The sequence below is a fragment of the Drosophila albomicans genome, chromosome 3 (assembly GCF_009650485.2).
Source record: "Drosophila albomicans strain 15112-1751.03 chromosome 3, ASM965048v2, whole genome shotgun sequence".
NCBI lineage: Eukaryota > Metazoa > Arthropoda > Insecta > Diptera > Drosophilidae > Drosophila > Drosophila albomicans.
The window spans coordinates 19,267,586-19,282,228 of record NC_047629.2 but is presented as its reverse complement, the minus strand read 5'-3'; the positions used below and the strand labels follow the sequence as shown (position 1 = coordinate 19,282,228).

Genomic DNA, 14,643 nt, shown 5'->3' with positions numbered 1-14,643 from the left:
ACTACTCTGACTGGCGTTTGCCGTTGCTACTCCTATTACCCTCAATCATTTATCATCTTGGCTGCAATTAATCATCAAATGTGCGAGACTACACACACACACACACAGTACTCTGTACGTGTGCAAGTTTTCTGTGTGTGTGTGTGCGGCATGTCCTTTACATTTGTTGTGGAGCTGCCCTAGCAGTTATTGGGAACGTGGCTGCTTAATGCGAGAGATGTTGTGAGGCTGTGAGGTTGAGTGTACTCATACGAGTGAGTATATTCATAATATTAAATGCTAAAATATGAGTTATGTGCATATAATGTGCTCTATACACTCCACTAAAGCTACTTACTACCCCACACGCATAGTTTCCAGCGACAGATGATAGATTAAAACTCGAGTTGATTGCGCCACTCCACCTGGCATTTTCTGACAGACTTAAGTAAAACTGAAACTCTGAAACGAAAGCCCTTTTAAATTGTGTAATGCCAAGCGTTATTTAATATTTGTAAAAGCTCTTTAGAAATTGCCTAATTCTATCGTAATATTAATTATAATCTGGGCACAAAGTTGTGCATTTGTTTTGAGAAATTTGTGCTTTTATTTGACACATGCCGGAACTTAATTTGTGATTAGAGTGTTTCCATTTATAGTACATTTATTTATTTGCCAGCTATTATTCATTTAATAAACATTCGCATATTTCTGATTAAGCTGTTGTATTTCTAGAATTTATATCAAAAATACATTGCTGACTCTTACTCAATTTCAAATTGTGCCGGTTGTAAATTCCCTTACTATCGAAACGCTTCGAGAACTAATTTGTAGCGATTTAGCTCAATTGATGGCGGCATGTGCCAAAATTCACAGACAAAATTTGTATCTACTACATACATTGATAGATAGATGTGTGTGTTGTTGTATTTGAGAATCATTTGAGCGCGAAATACAGTCGATGAAGAAACGAAAAGATATACACATTCATAGCACATAGCATAGACAATTTCATTAACGCACAGCCAATTGCACACTTATTGTTTTATTTTTATGTAAATTGTAAATAAATACAAATCGTTTTCCATTTCTCTGGGCAAACAATATTTGTGCAAGCGTCTTGTGCAAATGTTTATGTTAAAAAACCAAAAAAAAAAAAAAACAAAACATGAATATAAAAAGTAGAAATGAACATAACGCGTCAACCCCTCTGTGTGAAATTTTTCCCTCGTCAACAAAAAAATTTTAGAAATGGAATAAAAACATTTTTAAATTTGGTATTTCATATTCTGCACACTTGCTATTTTGTTTAATTTGCATCAAATATACAAACCCGAAATGGCACGCATCCATTCAGACATACAGACATCAGTATATATAAATGTTATACAGGCAAACATTCGCACAATCATAGATACACATATATGTACTATATACATATGTATGTATATAACATACATCTCGTATATTATTTATCAAAAAGTAAATGCTTCGTACTTGCAATGCTAAACGAGTAACGAGCCTCGTTGCCTAGTTTGAGTATTGCGAGTGTGAATGTGAATGTGTGTGTGTACGAGTGTGTGTATGAGTGTGGGGGTGTGAGTGTGGGTGACGGGACGTGTGTCGGGGAATTGGATATTGTGAGGGTTGTTTTCGAGTTTAGTCGTCGCGACAGTGCGACAGCGGTACGCTGCCTGCCTCCTGCCTGCCATGTCCTTATTCGCAAGGGTGCCGCGCCACAAAAACAGCAAAGAAAAAAAAAAGGAAAAACGGAAAAATTCTGTCGTTAAATGTATGTCAGCTGTGCAGGAGGTGGCGGCGACGTTGCTGTTGTTGTTGCTGTTGTGAAGCAGGCTGAAGAGAGAGAGAGAGTGGGCACTCAGTTCATATCTGTGATTTGGATGGGCCTAGACAACGGCTCAATATTAAAGCAGTTGACAGTTGTCACAAAAGATCTGCGCCCTGTGGAACTCTTTAATTACCAGCCCTGGAGGAAAACTGGGCCACAATGTTAAGCTGCTGTTCGAGCAAGCGAACGAGCGATTAATTGGCTCGCAAGAAAATCGCTTCAACTAGATTCTATATGTATTTTGGTATTAGGGGAAGACCAATGACAACTGCAAAAAGAAGTGAGAAATGAATAGATCGACTTTGAGATACCCGCTACTCAGTATTATTGATAAAATATACTAAATTATAATACCGAAAAAATACTTAAATATATCAAAAGGTTATATTTCGTAAAACAATATAAAAATTAATATGCAAAACAGTTCAAAAATAGTATTATATACCAAATTATTATACCTAAAATATACTAAAATATACAAAATACTATTTTTCATATGACAATAATCAAAATAAAATGCAAAGCAGTGCGACAACGGTATTATCGTAAAAATAAACCATATTATTATTTCGAAAAAATACTATAATATACCAAAAGCTATACTACTACATTCGAAATATTTCTTCTCATGCCTTTTGCAAACATTTCACACAGTTAGCATACCCTTTTCCACCCATAGGGGTAGCGAATATAATCAGAGAAAAATCCAGACATTTGGTCTAGCTACAATAACTATTGACCCATGGCAACTTTGTTGTCTGGCTGCATCCATATGGCGGCCAAGTAGCCGCACATGCTGGCGTTGAGATACTATTTTCCAATGCTAAGGCACCAGGCACATTCTTTGATTTTTCTCTTGTTTTCTTAATTCATTTTCACTCTCGCAGTGCGGGCCTCAACGCCTGATATGAACCACATGAAATACGCTATCAGAGGCGTGCCAGTATGTGTCCAGGATTATTACTTCCTGTACGGGCTGATATATGATATGACACACCACAGCTTTGATAAAGAGTGGCGATTATGATGACTCCTTCTTTAAGCAGTTGAATCAGAAACTCTGTTGTGTGGATGTGTCATGGATGGGCAGAGCTCTTGGAATATGAATTTAAAAATGTTGTTTATTTTGTTTGTGCTGCTATGCTTCTCACCCAATTTAGTATAAACATTTTGAAAGCAAAGCACTTCGTACAAAACAGACAGACAGCTGGAAAATAAGTGTTTGTGTGCCGTTTTGTTGTTTGTTGTTGCCCTCTCGCCATATGTTAATCACCCATTCAAACATTTTGGGACTCATATAACATAATCCCAAAACTCTGTTCATCGTTTCGGTCTCGGGCCTGGGAAATACATTTGGCATCCACTGAGAAGCTGAAACTGAAGCTGAAAACAGTGGCACCCCTTCAATGCTGTGTATCCACAGCGTATTTTGGGCTCGTCTCCCTATCATTATTAGTTGAGTTCCCTCCACCTCCAACCCCAACCCAAGCCCAAAGAGAAGGCAAGCCTTAAAATCAATTTACACACATTACTGTCCCCACTGTCAGAGCTGTGATCTCTGTCCCTGAACTTCTTGTTTGTGTGAGACCTTGCGGCTAAGTGCATCAATTGCCTTGACGCTTTCAGGCATTTGCCTCTTGTCTATCGTCTCTAGTCTCTCTTGTACTCTCCTCAAATTGTATTGAAATTGACAATTGTGCGCACAGACCTAATATCTATTTGGGTTTCCGAAACTAAATGCAAGCAAGTATATTTTTGTTGTTCAAGTGGAGTGGCAACATTCCTCTTGCATTTCAACGAAATTGCAACTAAATTAAATAAACAAAGGACTTGTACATATGTATGTTATTTATAAATACAATTCGGATTGTCGACTTCAAGAGTTGAGTTAAAGAAGCTGCTGTGCTATGGGTACGACGACATTCAATGATAATGATTGATGATTGCATGAGGCTGGCTGCCCCTTGAAAAGGGGGGAAAAAGCCAAAGGCAAAGGCAATGGCAAAGCCAAAGATATGGCAAGGCCTTTGTATTGGATTGAGATTGAGAATGAGCTGATAGAAGCCAAAATGCTTCACAGCAACAAAAATAAAATACGAAACATGCTTTTGCCAAAGGAGCTCAGATAACTAGTTTGTATTTATGTTGGCTTTATCAATATTGAGGAAAATACTTTACAAAGATGATATGAAATATTAATGAGCAACCCACACCATTCCTCTGCTCGGATGATAAATGCGATATTTTATATAGCCTTGCGTATAAATAGCTGTGAACGGGGCGCCATGTAAAAAATAATATGAAATAAAAAAAAAGAATGTTGTTAAAAATGGCTACAAAATTGAATTATAAAGTTAAGCGTTTCTTTTTTTCTTCTTCATATTTTCGAATGGGTTCGAAAGTGTTTCAAGTTAGACAAGGTGTTCTACCTCAGACTTAGACTCCCCACGGCTTGCTGCTGCATTCTGCTTTCTCTAAACATCAATTGATGTTTATATGATAATGATTAATGATGCTATTTATTATACATAGTATACAGGGCTTCTCTTTATTTATATATGTATATAAACACAGCAACTCAGAAGTTGAAATACTTTCATGCCTTTTGCATTACCATTCAATCAACTGACATCGACTTTTTTTGTTGCTGTTGTTGCCTCGTTTGAGCGCAATAATTCTTCGTGTACGATGCCAACTCATTACTAGATATTCATCAAGATTAGGCAAATTGGTGTAATCACTTCTAACTTGCCACATTTCCACTTTGCCCGTTGCTCGTTATTTCTGTTCTTTTTTAAAGGCGGAACTTGTTAATACTAACTGAAACTAATGATGACAACTTATTTTGGGTCGGTCCAACTGTCTGACTGTCTGACTGTCTGACCTAAAGTGCTGACCACTGCGTTTATTGGTTTTTGTAATTAATGATTCTGCACAACCGACCAAACTAACGAGGACTTTCATTTAGCGGCCGGCCAGACAAAGCAGCGGAAATGACTTTTTGCTCCTCCGACAGTAGGTTTCACTTACTTTCGAGACATTTTGACTCTTTTTTCCCTTTTTTTTTGTTTTTTTTGTGTGTTAGTATTAAAGATACAAATACAATCTAGAAGCAAGGAACTTTTCATTAATCAAATCTGCTCATTTCTTTCAAATAGAAAAAGCATCTGTGCATTTGACTTTTATGTGTCATTTAGGTGATGGACTTAGGTGTTGGCAGAAAGTGTTGGTCCAGCAATTAGAATGCTTTTTCCTTGAGGTATTGTATTAAAGTGCCAAAGCGGTTGTCGCAGCTGATCCAAAAGGGAAAACAGTGTAAGAAAATGCCATTCATTGTGGTCCAATTAAATGTTTCGAAAACATTTTAAATTAAGCAATGATGACATTTTAATTTTTGAGACATGTCCCTGTTGTACGGTTGTCGGATTTTAATAAAAGCTTGCCTTTTTATTTGCATTTGGGATAAAGCAAGCAAGCTGCGTCTAGTCCTTAATTTGCTTCGGAGCTCAACCATGCTAACTGCTTCCTGTCGCGTGTCGACACAAAATGAATTGTCAAATCATTTTGATTCGTTCTAGCTGCAAAGAAATATATACTATATAGTATATTAGCAATAGCCTTGAAAGTACCTAGAGAGGAAAAATACACAAAACGGTTGCCAAACAATGGTCGGGGAACGGGGCAAATTCACTACATAAAACGACCAACAGGCGTCCTTTTGTAATTGAATACGCACAATGAGCCTGCACGTGCAGCCAGGACAATGGAGTGAAACCAGTCTTAATACTTGACCTTCGCACGAGCAGGAGTAAAAAAAACACAAAGAAAACAGAAAAGAATCACAAAGGCAACGGCAAAGTGGTTAAGGTGGCAAAAGGCACAATTGCCGGTATTTACTTTTATTTCTGCTAATGAAATCATATAAAAAATTGCACACCTTTCACAGCGCAAAAGAAAAAATAAACTAATTACTTAATACTTTCTTCCATTGCAGGTAAATTGACCATTTGTTAATCAAGTGTGTTCGCGTTTGCTGGTAAGATTATACGAATTCCAGTACAAGGATGACAAGCTTTAGGACAATTGCAAATCCAAATAGACACAATATGAGCAGCTTGTTCGGCCTTTCGATATTTTCCTGCCACATTATGAACAATTAATGCTTAAGTTCACAGCTTTTTAAAAGTTTTTTCAAGGCGTTAATTTCAGTGCTGCTTTGGAGATAAGTTTTTTTCGTAGTATAGAAAAGCGGCTACTTGGTTTTTGTGACTTGGGTGTGAAAATTATATTCAAATAGAAACTGCCAGCTAAACAGTCATTGAGGAACACCCTTTTTGATTGTAAGCAGCTGCAATAATTGCAGTGAGAATGCTTTAGTCGCAGATGGAGATACCCTATAAGGGAGAATAATTATATACAAATTTAATAATAATATACTGAAATTTAAATGAAATTTGTATTACTATATCACTATATAATTAGTATATACTATATACTATTGAGGAAGACCCTTTTTGATAATAGAGACAGATAATATGCTTATTCATTTTTATTTATTAATTCTTTAGAACTGAAATTTAAAGTTTCAAAGCCATGTAACATAATTGCTACATTTTGATTTGGAATTTGTTATTTTTATTTTATTTTATAGCAGAGACAGATAAATTGATTATTAATATATTTCATTTATTGACTTTAAAATTTAGAAATTTAAATATATACTTAACTTTGAACATATTTAAATTGTACATTCCCTTCAAAATCATTATACCCTTGCTGCCCTTTTCGAATGGCGATGCAATTTTGTTTTGTTGTTGTTTTTCTTAGCCAGCCAGCGATGTGTGGAACAATTTGTGGTAACTGGCTGTCGGCGTGTTTAGCCCCGCCGATGTATAAACAGTAGTTATTGTTAGTTTTTCTCACTCGACAGTCAGCCAGCCAGCCAGCTAGTGAGCACTCGTATGTCTGCTTGTATAACCTTTTTCATGTTTATGTTAAGTGTTTCTGGTTGGACGTCTTTCATGGCATGGCTTCAATCCATCTTGCAGTCTGAACCAAAGAAAACGTGTCGTTTCAATTTGTGTTTGACTAATGAAAACACATGGCCCTATAAACTACGGTTAACCACCACTCCGTATGCGTATTCTCTGCGTATTTGCTTTGAAAGCGATGCATTTTCACTTGTCGTCCACGATGCCGCAGAAAAACATTCCGAACATCTATTTATTATAATTTCCAGTGGCTGTTCCCAATTGTGTCATTAAAGTTTTCCCCCTATAACCAGCTATGCAATGCAATGCTTTTGCAAATTAAGCTACACAAAAAAGAAAAAAAAAAAAAAAAACAGAGAAGAAAAAGAAGACGAAATTGCTTGCAATTATCGAAGTCGTCTTTATGACTTCTTAATGTTGTTCCACAAGTTTAATGGAAGCTGCGCATTTACATAATCAAATGTGGAGCAATAAAAAACGGGGTCTGCCATCTCCATTCGTTGACCAATAAAGTGACGACTGTAACGAACTTTTCTGCTCCTTCGTTGTCCCTTTCAATACAATCGATATTAATGCTATATTTTAAAACAGATTCCATTTTAGTCTTGTTTGTCTGCTTTTCTGCTAGACTTAAAATACATTTGCTTAATGGGTAATATATTTTTGGTGCATTTAGATAAGTTTACATTGCATTCCCAGACAGCCAGAGTTCTGAATTCCATTTTAACTTTATAGATAATGATGTTGTTTATAGATCGACACAAAGTGTTTTGCATTTGCATAAAATGGGAAACAATAATAGTATTATGTAAAAAGTGAGAGTACAACGAGATCATCGAACAACAAACAAGCGATTGTAATCTAACAATTTTATAGAAATTTTTCCATAATTCGTGCATATAAAATACTACGTGCATAGTTGAATATTCACATACAAATTAATCGCAACAAGATGTGTTAAATATTTATCGCATTAGTCAGTCCGGCTGGCAATAATTCAAGTACGTGATAGGCATTTGAAATTGGGAATTTTGCAAATGCGACGTCGAGCAGAGTCGAGAGAAGTGAGCAGCGTTAAATGGTCGTGCACTTTTAAAAATTCCTCAATTTAGTTTTACTTTTCTTTTTTATTATACGACGAGTGTTCACTGTGTGCTGAAAAGGGAGGATTTTTCATTATTTATTTGTTCAAGCGGATATTATGATACGGGTAGAAAAGTAACGAGTATGTCATTCAAAAGTGATTTGCTTTGCGTTGATAGAAAGATTTGTTGATGCGTAAGAATTAATGCAATTTCAGCAGGTACTTGAAAAAACATTTCGCGACGATAGAAAAGGCCGAAGACACAACCAAGTGAAGATGAATTGTTTTTATTTTTGTTAAACTCACTCGGTTTGGGATTAGTTTTTTGCGCTGTGCTGTGCTGTCTGCTCAAAAATGCTCGTTTAATATGCCTACTTATGGGAATAAATGGTTGTAAATGATGATTGACATTCAATGTGCTGATGTAATAAAAACAAAGAAACAAGCGTGCTTGACTATTTGATGTTGTATGAGTGTGTGTGTGTTGTCTGAATACTCTTACATACTAAATTTAATGTCTCGCATTTTTTTTATTGTCTTGTCGATCAGAGCTTTCACTCGATGTTTTCGGTGAAAAATACTCTATTCTCCCTTTGGCACATATTTGAGTAAGGTTATCATAACATTTTGTTTTACCACATCCCCATTTTCATATATGATGTTTTATACTGCGAAGGGGAGTCAACAAAAAAAAAAAAAAAAAAGAACGTTGAGCAAACGAAGCAAACGATTAAAAGCTAGCTGATGCTTTGAGGCCTACAACGAGTTGCGAGTGCGAGAAGTATCTTTGGCTGCAACATCGTCATAAAAGGAAGTTGTGACGTGACTCTGCAGCACATGAATATTTTGCGAGTGGGTGCGCGCGTGTTGAGAGTATGGAATGAGCAAATTGCTTTGGCTGTGCCTTCGCTGACTGGTTGGTCTCCCCCCTTTCATTGAAGTGAAGAAAACGCTTCGCTCAGAACATTGGCCATTACCTAATGTGATGCGACACGCTGCGACATCAATTTTCGGTTGCATTTGAAATGAGGCTAAGCTAAGCTGAGCAAAATTCGCTTAAATATTTAATGCCATACGCATCCCAAGTCATTGGAATTTAATATTTAATATTATCATCTTTGGAATCTCTCTTCAACCCCCCCAGCGTTTCAAGAACAACTCCCTAGCCTTTTTGCTACGCTCTCAGTACTCTCCCCAAAGTTGTGTCATTGTGGAGTACTTTCGCTTTTAATTCATTGATATTAGTTAAGTTTATTGACCAAACATAAAAATACCGCGCTAACGTTACGTCCAAAAATAAACAATGAAAATGAAACTAACAAAAACGAAAACGAATACGAATACGAAAACAATAACAATAACAAAAGTACATAAAGCACACACTAACTTAGCGTTGACATAACTAAGTTTATACGCATCTGATAAGATATTTTCATGTATGTATATATAAACATATATGTATGTGTTTTATGCAAGAGAACTTGGCCAGCGATAAGCACTCGATTCAATTAAGGTAGACTAACTTGGTAACTTGGTCAATGTCGCTCGCTACCAAGAGTAAATGAGAGCGCTGCCATCGAAACTGCTCGATTACTTAGCTTTATTTTATTTGCACCAAAATAAACAGGAAAGTCCAAAAATTTGTTGAAGGCAAAGACAAAACAATTTAAAGGAATATTTGTTCAATATTAACCAAACTAATTTTGAGAAATATTAATAATATTTGAGTAGTTACTGAATTGCAACAATTTTTGAAATATAAATTGGAATATCCGAATTTGTTAAAAAGGTAAAAACCATAAACAAATATTTGTTAAGTATTGAAATTTAATAAATTTAAAATCACATTCGAAGGATGTAAATTAAAAAAAAACTAATTTTGAAAAATATTAAAGACATAGGAATGTAACATTGGAAAAGTTTTATAATATTTAAAAGACAAACAGAAAAGTGTTACTATTTGATGAAAAGATACGGGGTAAAATAAAGCAAATATTTGCTAAAAATTCAAAATTTGTAACGTATTAAAAAAAAACATTTAAAAAATTATCATATATGAACAGGATTTAGAAATAAATATATTTACAATATAATATTTCAAAATATTTAAAATTCCTTTAGCAGCACACAATATTTGGCTATCACACTTCACACATCAAAAACGTACAAATATGGTTAGGTGTGGAGTTTTATTTAAAATCACAGTCTCACACAAACATCATTTTCAAGACGTTGTTTTTTGCTGTCAAATACCTGAGGGCCCCCTATCTCTCAGGTATGCTTTTTGGTAAAGAAATAGCACACAAAGTTGATAGTTGCTGTTGTGATGCCTTTCGGCATTGCGTTTTGCTTAAACGCATCTCTAACAGCGGCTCTCAAATCCCTTTGCTGAAAGCATGAACGTCAGCTTGTCAAAGTGCCCCGTCTGTCACTCAGACTCGTACTTTTCTAACTTGTTGTTGTTCTTCGTGTGTTTGTGTTTTGCTTCGCCATTTCACGCTGACATGATTTTGACACATAAATGACAAAGTGCTTAATATCTGGCACGAAGAAGTGTAACGCTCGTCAGGAGAAACACAATGCGTTAGCAACAAAAGTCACTCTACAAATATATATATAGTATTGTTTGTCGCTTATTTACTACCAAAGTTGTTGTTTCAATTAACCTTATTTCTCTAGCAGAAACAAACGATTACATTTTAATTTACGAGTGAAAGCTTGAGAATTGCTTTTTCGGTCGGAGGGAGGCGACTGTTGTAATCATCGCTTGTTTTTGGGAATCTATGCATTACATGAAATTTGGTTCAAAATACAAAATTAAGACTGTCTCCCACACAAACACACACATACACAGACACTGACAAAAAGCAAACAAACTCAACCGCAACGGACCAAACCCACTCTTAGCTGCCCTTCCCCATTGGCGTTGTCATTGTTGCTGCTGTCGCAGTTGTTATGCTTGTTTTTGCCGTTATTAGCGCCCGTGTGCGTTGCAGATTAACTGAAATTGCCAGTCGTTGTTTTTGCCATGGTCTTCCACACTCGTACTTGCGTGAGTTGCATTTCCAATCCCAATTGCAATCCCTGCGATACCTCCTTTTTTTGTTTTTGCGTTGGCGTCACCCATTTCCAGTTTTGCGATTCCCACTTTATCTGCCCGCATCCGCATGCTGCGCTTTACTGCAGATGAGGCGTGCTCCTTTTTTGGAGTTTAACATCCACACAGACGGGCACACATCCAATCATAGCGCAATTACAAATTTTCAAATTGAGTGCAACCTATTAGAATAACTAAAGTGGATAATAATCCAAATTACATTGCCATTTTCGAGATGTCAAATGACAGCGAAGTGAGCTAAAGACTTTCAATTTAGTATACCAATTATATGGGATTTATTTCTTTTCTATGTAGATTGTTGAATGTACATAGAAAATGTATATGCTATATATATGCTTTCTAGCACCGATCTCTAACTTCTTCAAGCAATCAATTTTTTTTTTTTTTGAGTTATGTTGAGTTTGCTTATTGTGAAGTTCAGTTCAGATGTGGCCCAAAGTCCAAACGCCTACGTTAAGATACAAAACGACGTCTTAAAGTTTTCTCAGTATTCTTTTCTTTGTATGTATGCTTGTGTATCTGTGTGCGTGTGTGTGTGTAGGTGGCAAAAACATTGAGCGACGAGCCATAACTCCTTGATTCCAATGTCTTTTGTTGTTGGTGTTGTTTTTGTTTTCGTTGCTGCTGTCGCTCATTTGTTATGCGACAATGATAAATGTCATGCAAAAGTTTCGGCAGCTGTCAAAAGGCATGTTTTGAGGGCATTTTATTTTCCTGGCTGGCTATGATCCCAGTCTCAGTCCCCATCTCAGCCTCAGTCTCAGTCCCAATCCCCCAATTCCTTTTGCTCTGAAGTTTTGCAGCCTTAGTTTCAACGACATATTGAGCTCCTTGGCGTCTGCTGCTTTAATCACATTCTGACTGCAAAGAATACTTCGTCGACAGCAAGAACTGAGAACTGGGGAAACCAGAAAGAGGCAAACCGAATATGAGAGTTGATTAACGACACGCACATACAGATACACATGCATGTTCTCTGAGAGAGGTTTAAAGTCTAATCCTCATTTGCCTGTCATAATATAAATAATGCCTGTTGACAGTTAGAGCTTGTGCGATTTAAACTGAATCATGTCCTTATATCGAAACCAGATGTTATCATGTTCTAAAAATATTTAATCGGTATCAACTAATATTCGATTAAAGCTGCTTCAAATTTCCAAAAATAAATAAATAAACAAAATTTGCATTTTGTCAGTTCTTTTAATCCTGACATCGCTTTGATTTGACAGTGTTTTGTTAATACTCGCTGATTTTTCCGATAATTTTTCTCATTTTGAGGGATTTTCAATTTTGTTTGACACCACGTAGCAAGCAAGTACTTGCGGCTCTTATCCTTGCTTCCATTTTGGGATTTTGTGCGCACGATGATGTCCTCAATTTGTACACAAATATTTCTTGTGTTCAATGCGTCGCGCATTGAAGGCTTCCAAAGTATGAATAAAAATGTATTCAGCCATAAAGGCGTGAACATTTTTCTTTTCAAATCACGGCAGTACAAAGATGACTTCCGATGCCGCAACCTTTCGCGTTTCTTTCTTTTTGTTGTTGTTGTTGTTGGTATCCCTCGTTTATGTGCCGTGTACTATATGTTGTCTTTATGACTGTGTGCCGCATAGCACTTATTCACGCAACGATGTGCTTTATTTGTGTTCGTTATGTTGGAAACATCGTCGTTGGAGTTCTGTTGCCATCGCATCCCACGCTGCTCACTGAATTGATTATTTGTTTGTATACTCAACATGGCTTTTGGCACACAAAGTTCAAATTCAAATCTTGTTTTCTGCGTAAAAGCTCTTTTAAAGTACCCCCAGTGCCAAGTGGCAAGTGGCAAGTACTCCTACTCCCACTTGTAACGCTCCACAAATACATTTTCCACACAACTGGGGGAAACTATCAATTTATAATCAAAACGAAATCTAAATGGGCTCATAAGAAACACGACCATGCAAACGGTGCTTAAAGAGGCATTACCTTATTTAGATAAAATTGTTGGTAATACTCACGATTCCCATTCTTGTAATTACTCCAAAAAATACATAAAATACTTTTCTACAAATCTTTGTTTTCTGCCAGCTTAAAGCAATCAAGTCAGAAAGCTGAAATAGCCGCTATTCATTTCCGAAAAAAGCCAATGCAGCGCGGTTTTAATTTTAAAATATACCTACAAAATACTAAAATATACCAAAGGTTATTTTCGGTATATCGATATACTGTGTCATTACATATAGTAACACACATTAATGAAAATTTATCAGATTGTTAACCAGTAGCTTTTTAATTCTCTCCGATGTCCCAAATATCGCACTCTAACTTAAAAATTACGTTTACTACTGGTCTAGGTTGGAATTGCTTCCATGTACATTTGTACATTTCCTGTAGGCAGAAAGTTAGAATACTCTTTTATGCTAATAGCATGTAATATGAAATGAAATGAAGTAGTAAAATGGAATTTACATTACCGAAATATTACAATTCTTTATTTAAAATAATTAAACATCTTTAAAATATTTGAATCGACACTTTAGTACAGCTCGCACTTGCGAACAGGATTCATTTGTGTGCCCTGAGCACAATTGAACTCTTTGGAGAACTCATCAAAGTTGGACAGAGGTCCGATCACACGGAACATGCTAGGCGTATGACTGTCCGAGATGATGTTTATAAGACGTTGTTCCTTAGTCACATCGGCGCACCAGGATTGGGCATAGCTAATGAAGAACAGCTGATTGTTGGTGTAGTTGAGACCGGGCAGTAGGTTCATTCGATCGTTGAGCGAGGACTCCTGTGCATTCTGCCAATTGCGAAAGGCATCGAAGGCAAGTCGCACTCCGCTGTTGTCTGCAATATTTTCGCTTTGGTCTTCAGATTTAGGCAGCTTTATACCGTAGAATGAATAATTGCTGTACTGCTCACTAAAGCATTTTTGGCGATCATTGAAGTTAATGAAAGACTTCTCATCCATCCAGTCATGGAGATTTCCTTGGGCATTGAAACTTCTGCCCACGGCATCAAAACCATGGATGATCTCATGTCCAATGATTGCACCCAAACCACCATACTTGATGGGATTAGAATAGCTGGGAGCCCACAAGTAATAAGGCTGGAGCAATGCTACTGGCATCATGATGGCGTTATACTGTATGAAATTCGATGGCGAGTAACTGTACTGGGCGTTATCTATTTGGAAGGTGGCAGGCAGATGGATTTTGGCTCTTTCAGTGGCCGCGGCCTTCTTAAATATTTGTTTCAGATTTCCGATATAATCGTCATCGGACATATGAATATTCACAAAATCCTTGGAGAGATCTTCTTTAACATGAGAGTTCACCTCCAGCTTCATTGCTGTCATCTTCTCAATGGCCAATTCACGGCTTTTCGGACTTAACCAGTTCAGTCGATCTGATTGCAACGTCTGCTTGAAGGTCTTTTGCATTTCGATCCACATCAGCTGCAATTCGGCGGCAGTGTCGGCGGTGTTGTGGCGTCTGTAGATCATATTGTTTACGTTCTTAGCAAATCTGTCGATAGTTATGGACTGACAGTTCCTCTCTCTCTCTTTAGACTCTTGCTCATTCACTTTAAGCCAAAAGGCTTTAATTAAGTTATAGAATATGTAGTTGGC

At 36.7% G+C, this 14,643-nt stretch overlaps 2 protein-coding genes across 4 annotated transcripts in view; one reads left to right on the top strand and one right to left on the bottom strand.

Moving 5' to 3' along the window:
- Window positions 1–14,643, top strand: part of LOC117567621 (Krueppel-like factor luna) — a 91,373-nt gene that overhangs the window by 10,284 nt on the left and 66,446 nt on the right. The window lies entirely within an intron of this gene.
- LOC117567622 (uncharacterized) lies at window positions 5,702–13,033 on the bottom strand. Its single transcript, XM_052005242.1, has 2 exons — window positions 13,025–13,033; window positions 5,702–5,966 (listed from the first exon to the last, which is right to left on the bottom strand). The coding sequence occupies exons 1-2, from the start codon at window positions 13,031–13,033 to the stop codon at window positions 5,871–5,873; spliced, it is 105 nt and encodes a 34-aa protein (XP_051861202.1). The 3' UTR covers window positions 5,702–5,870.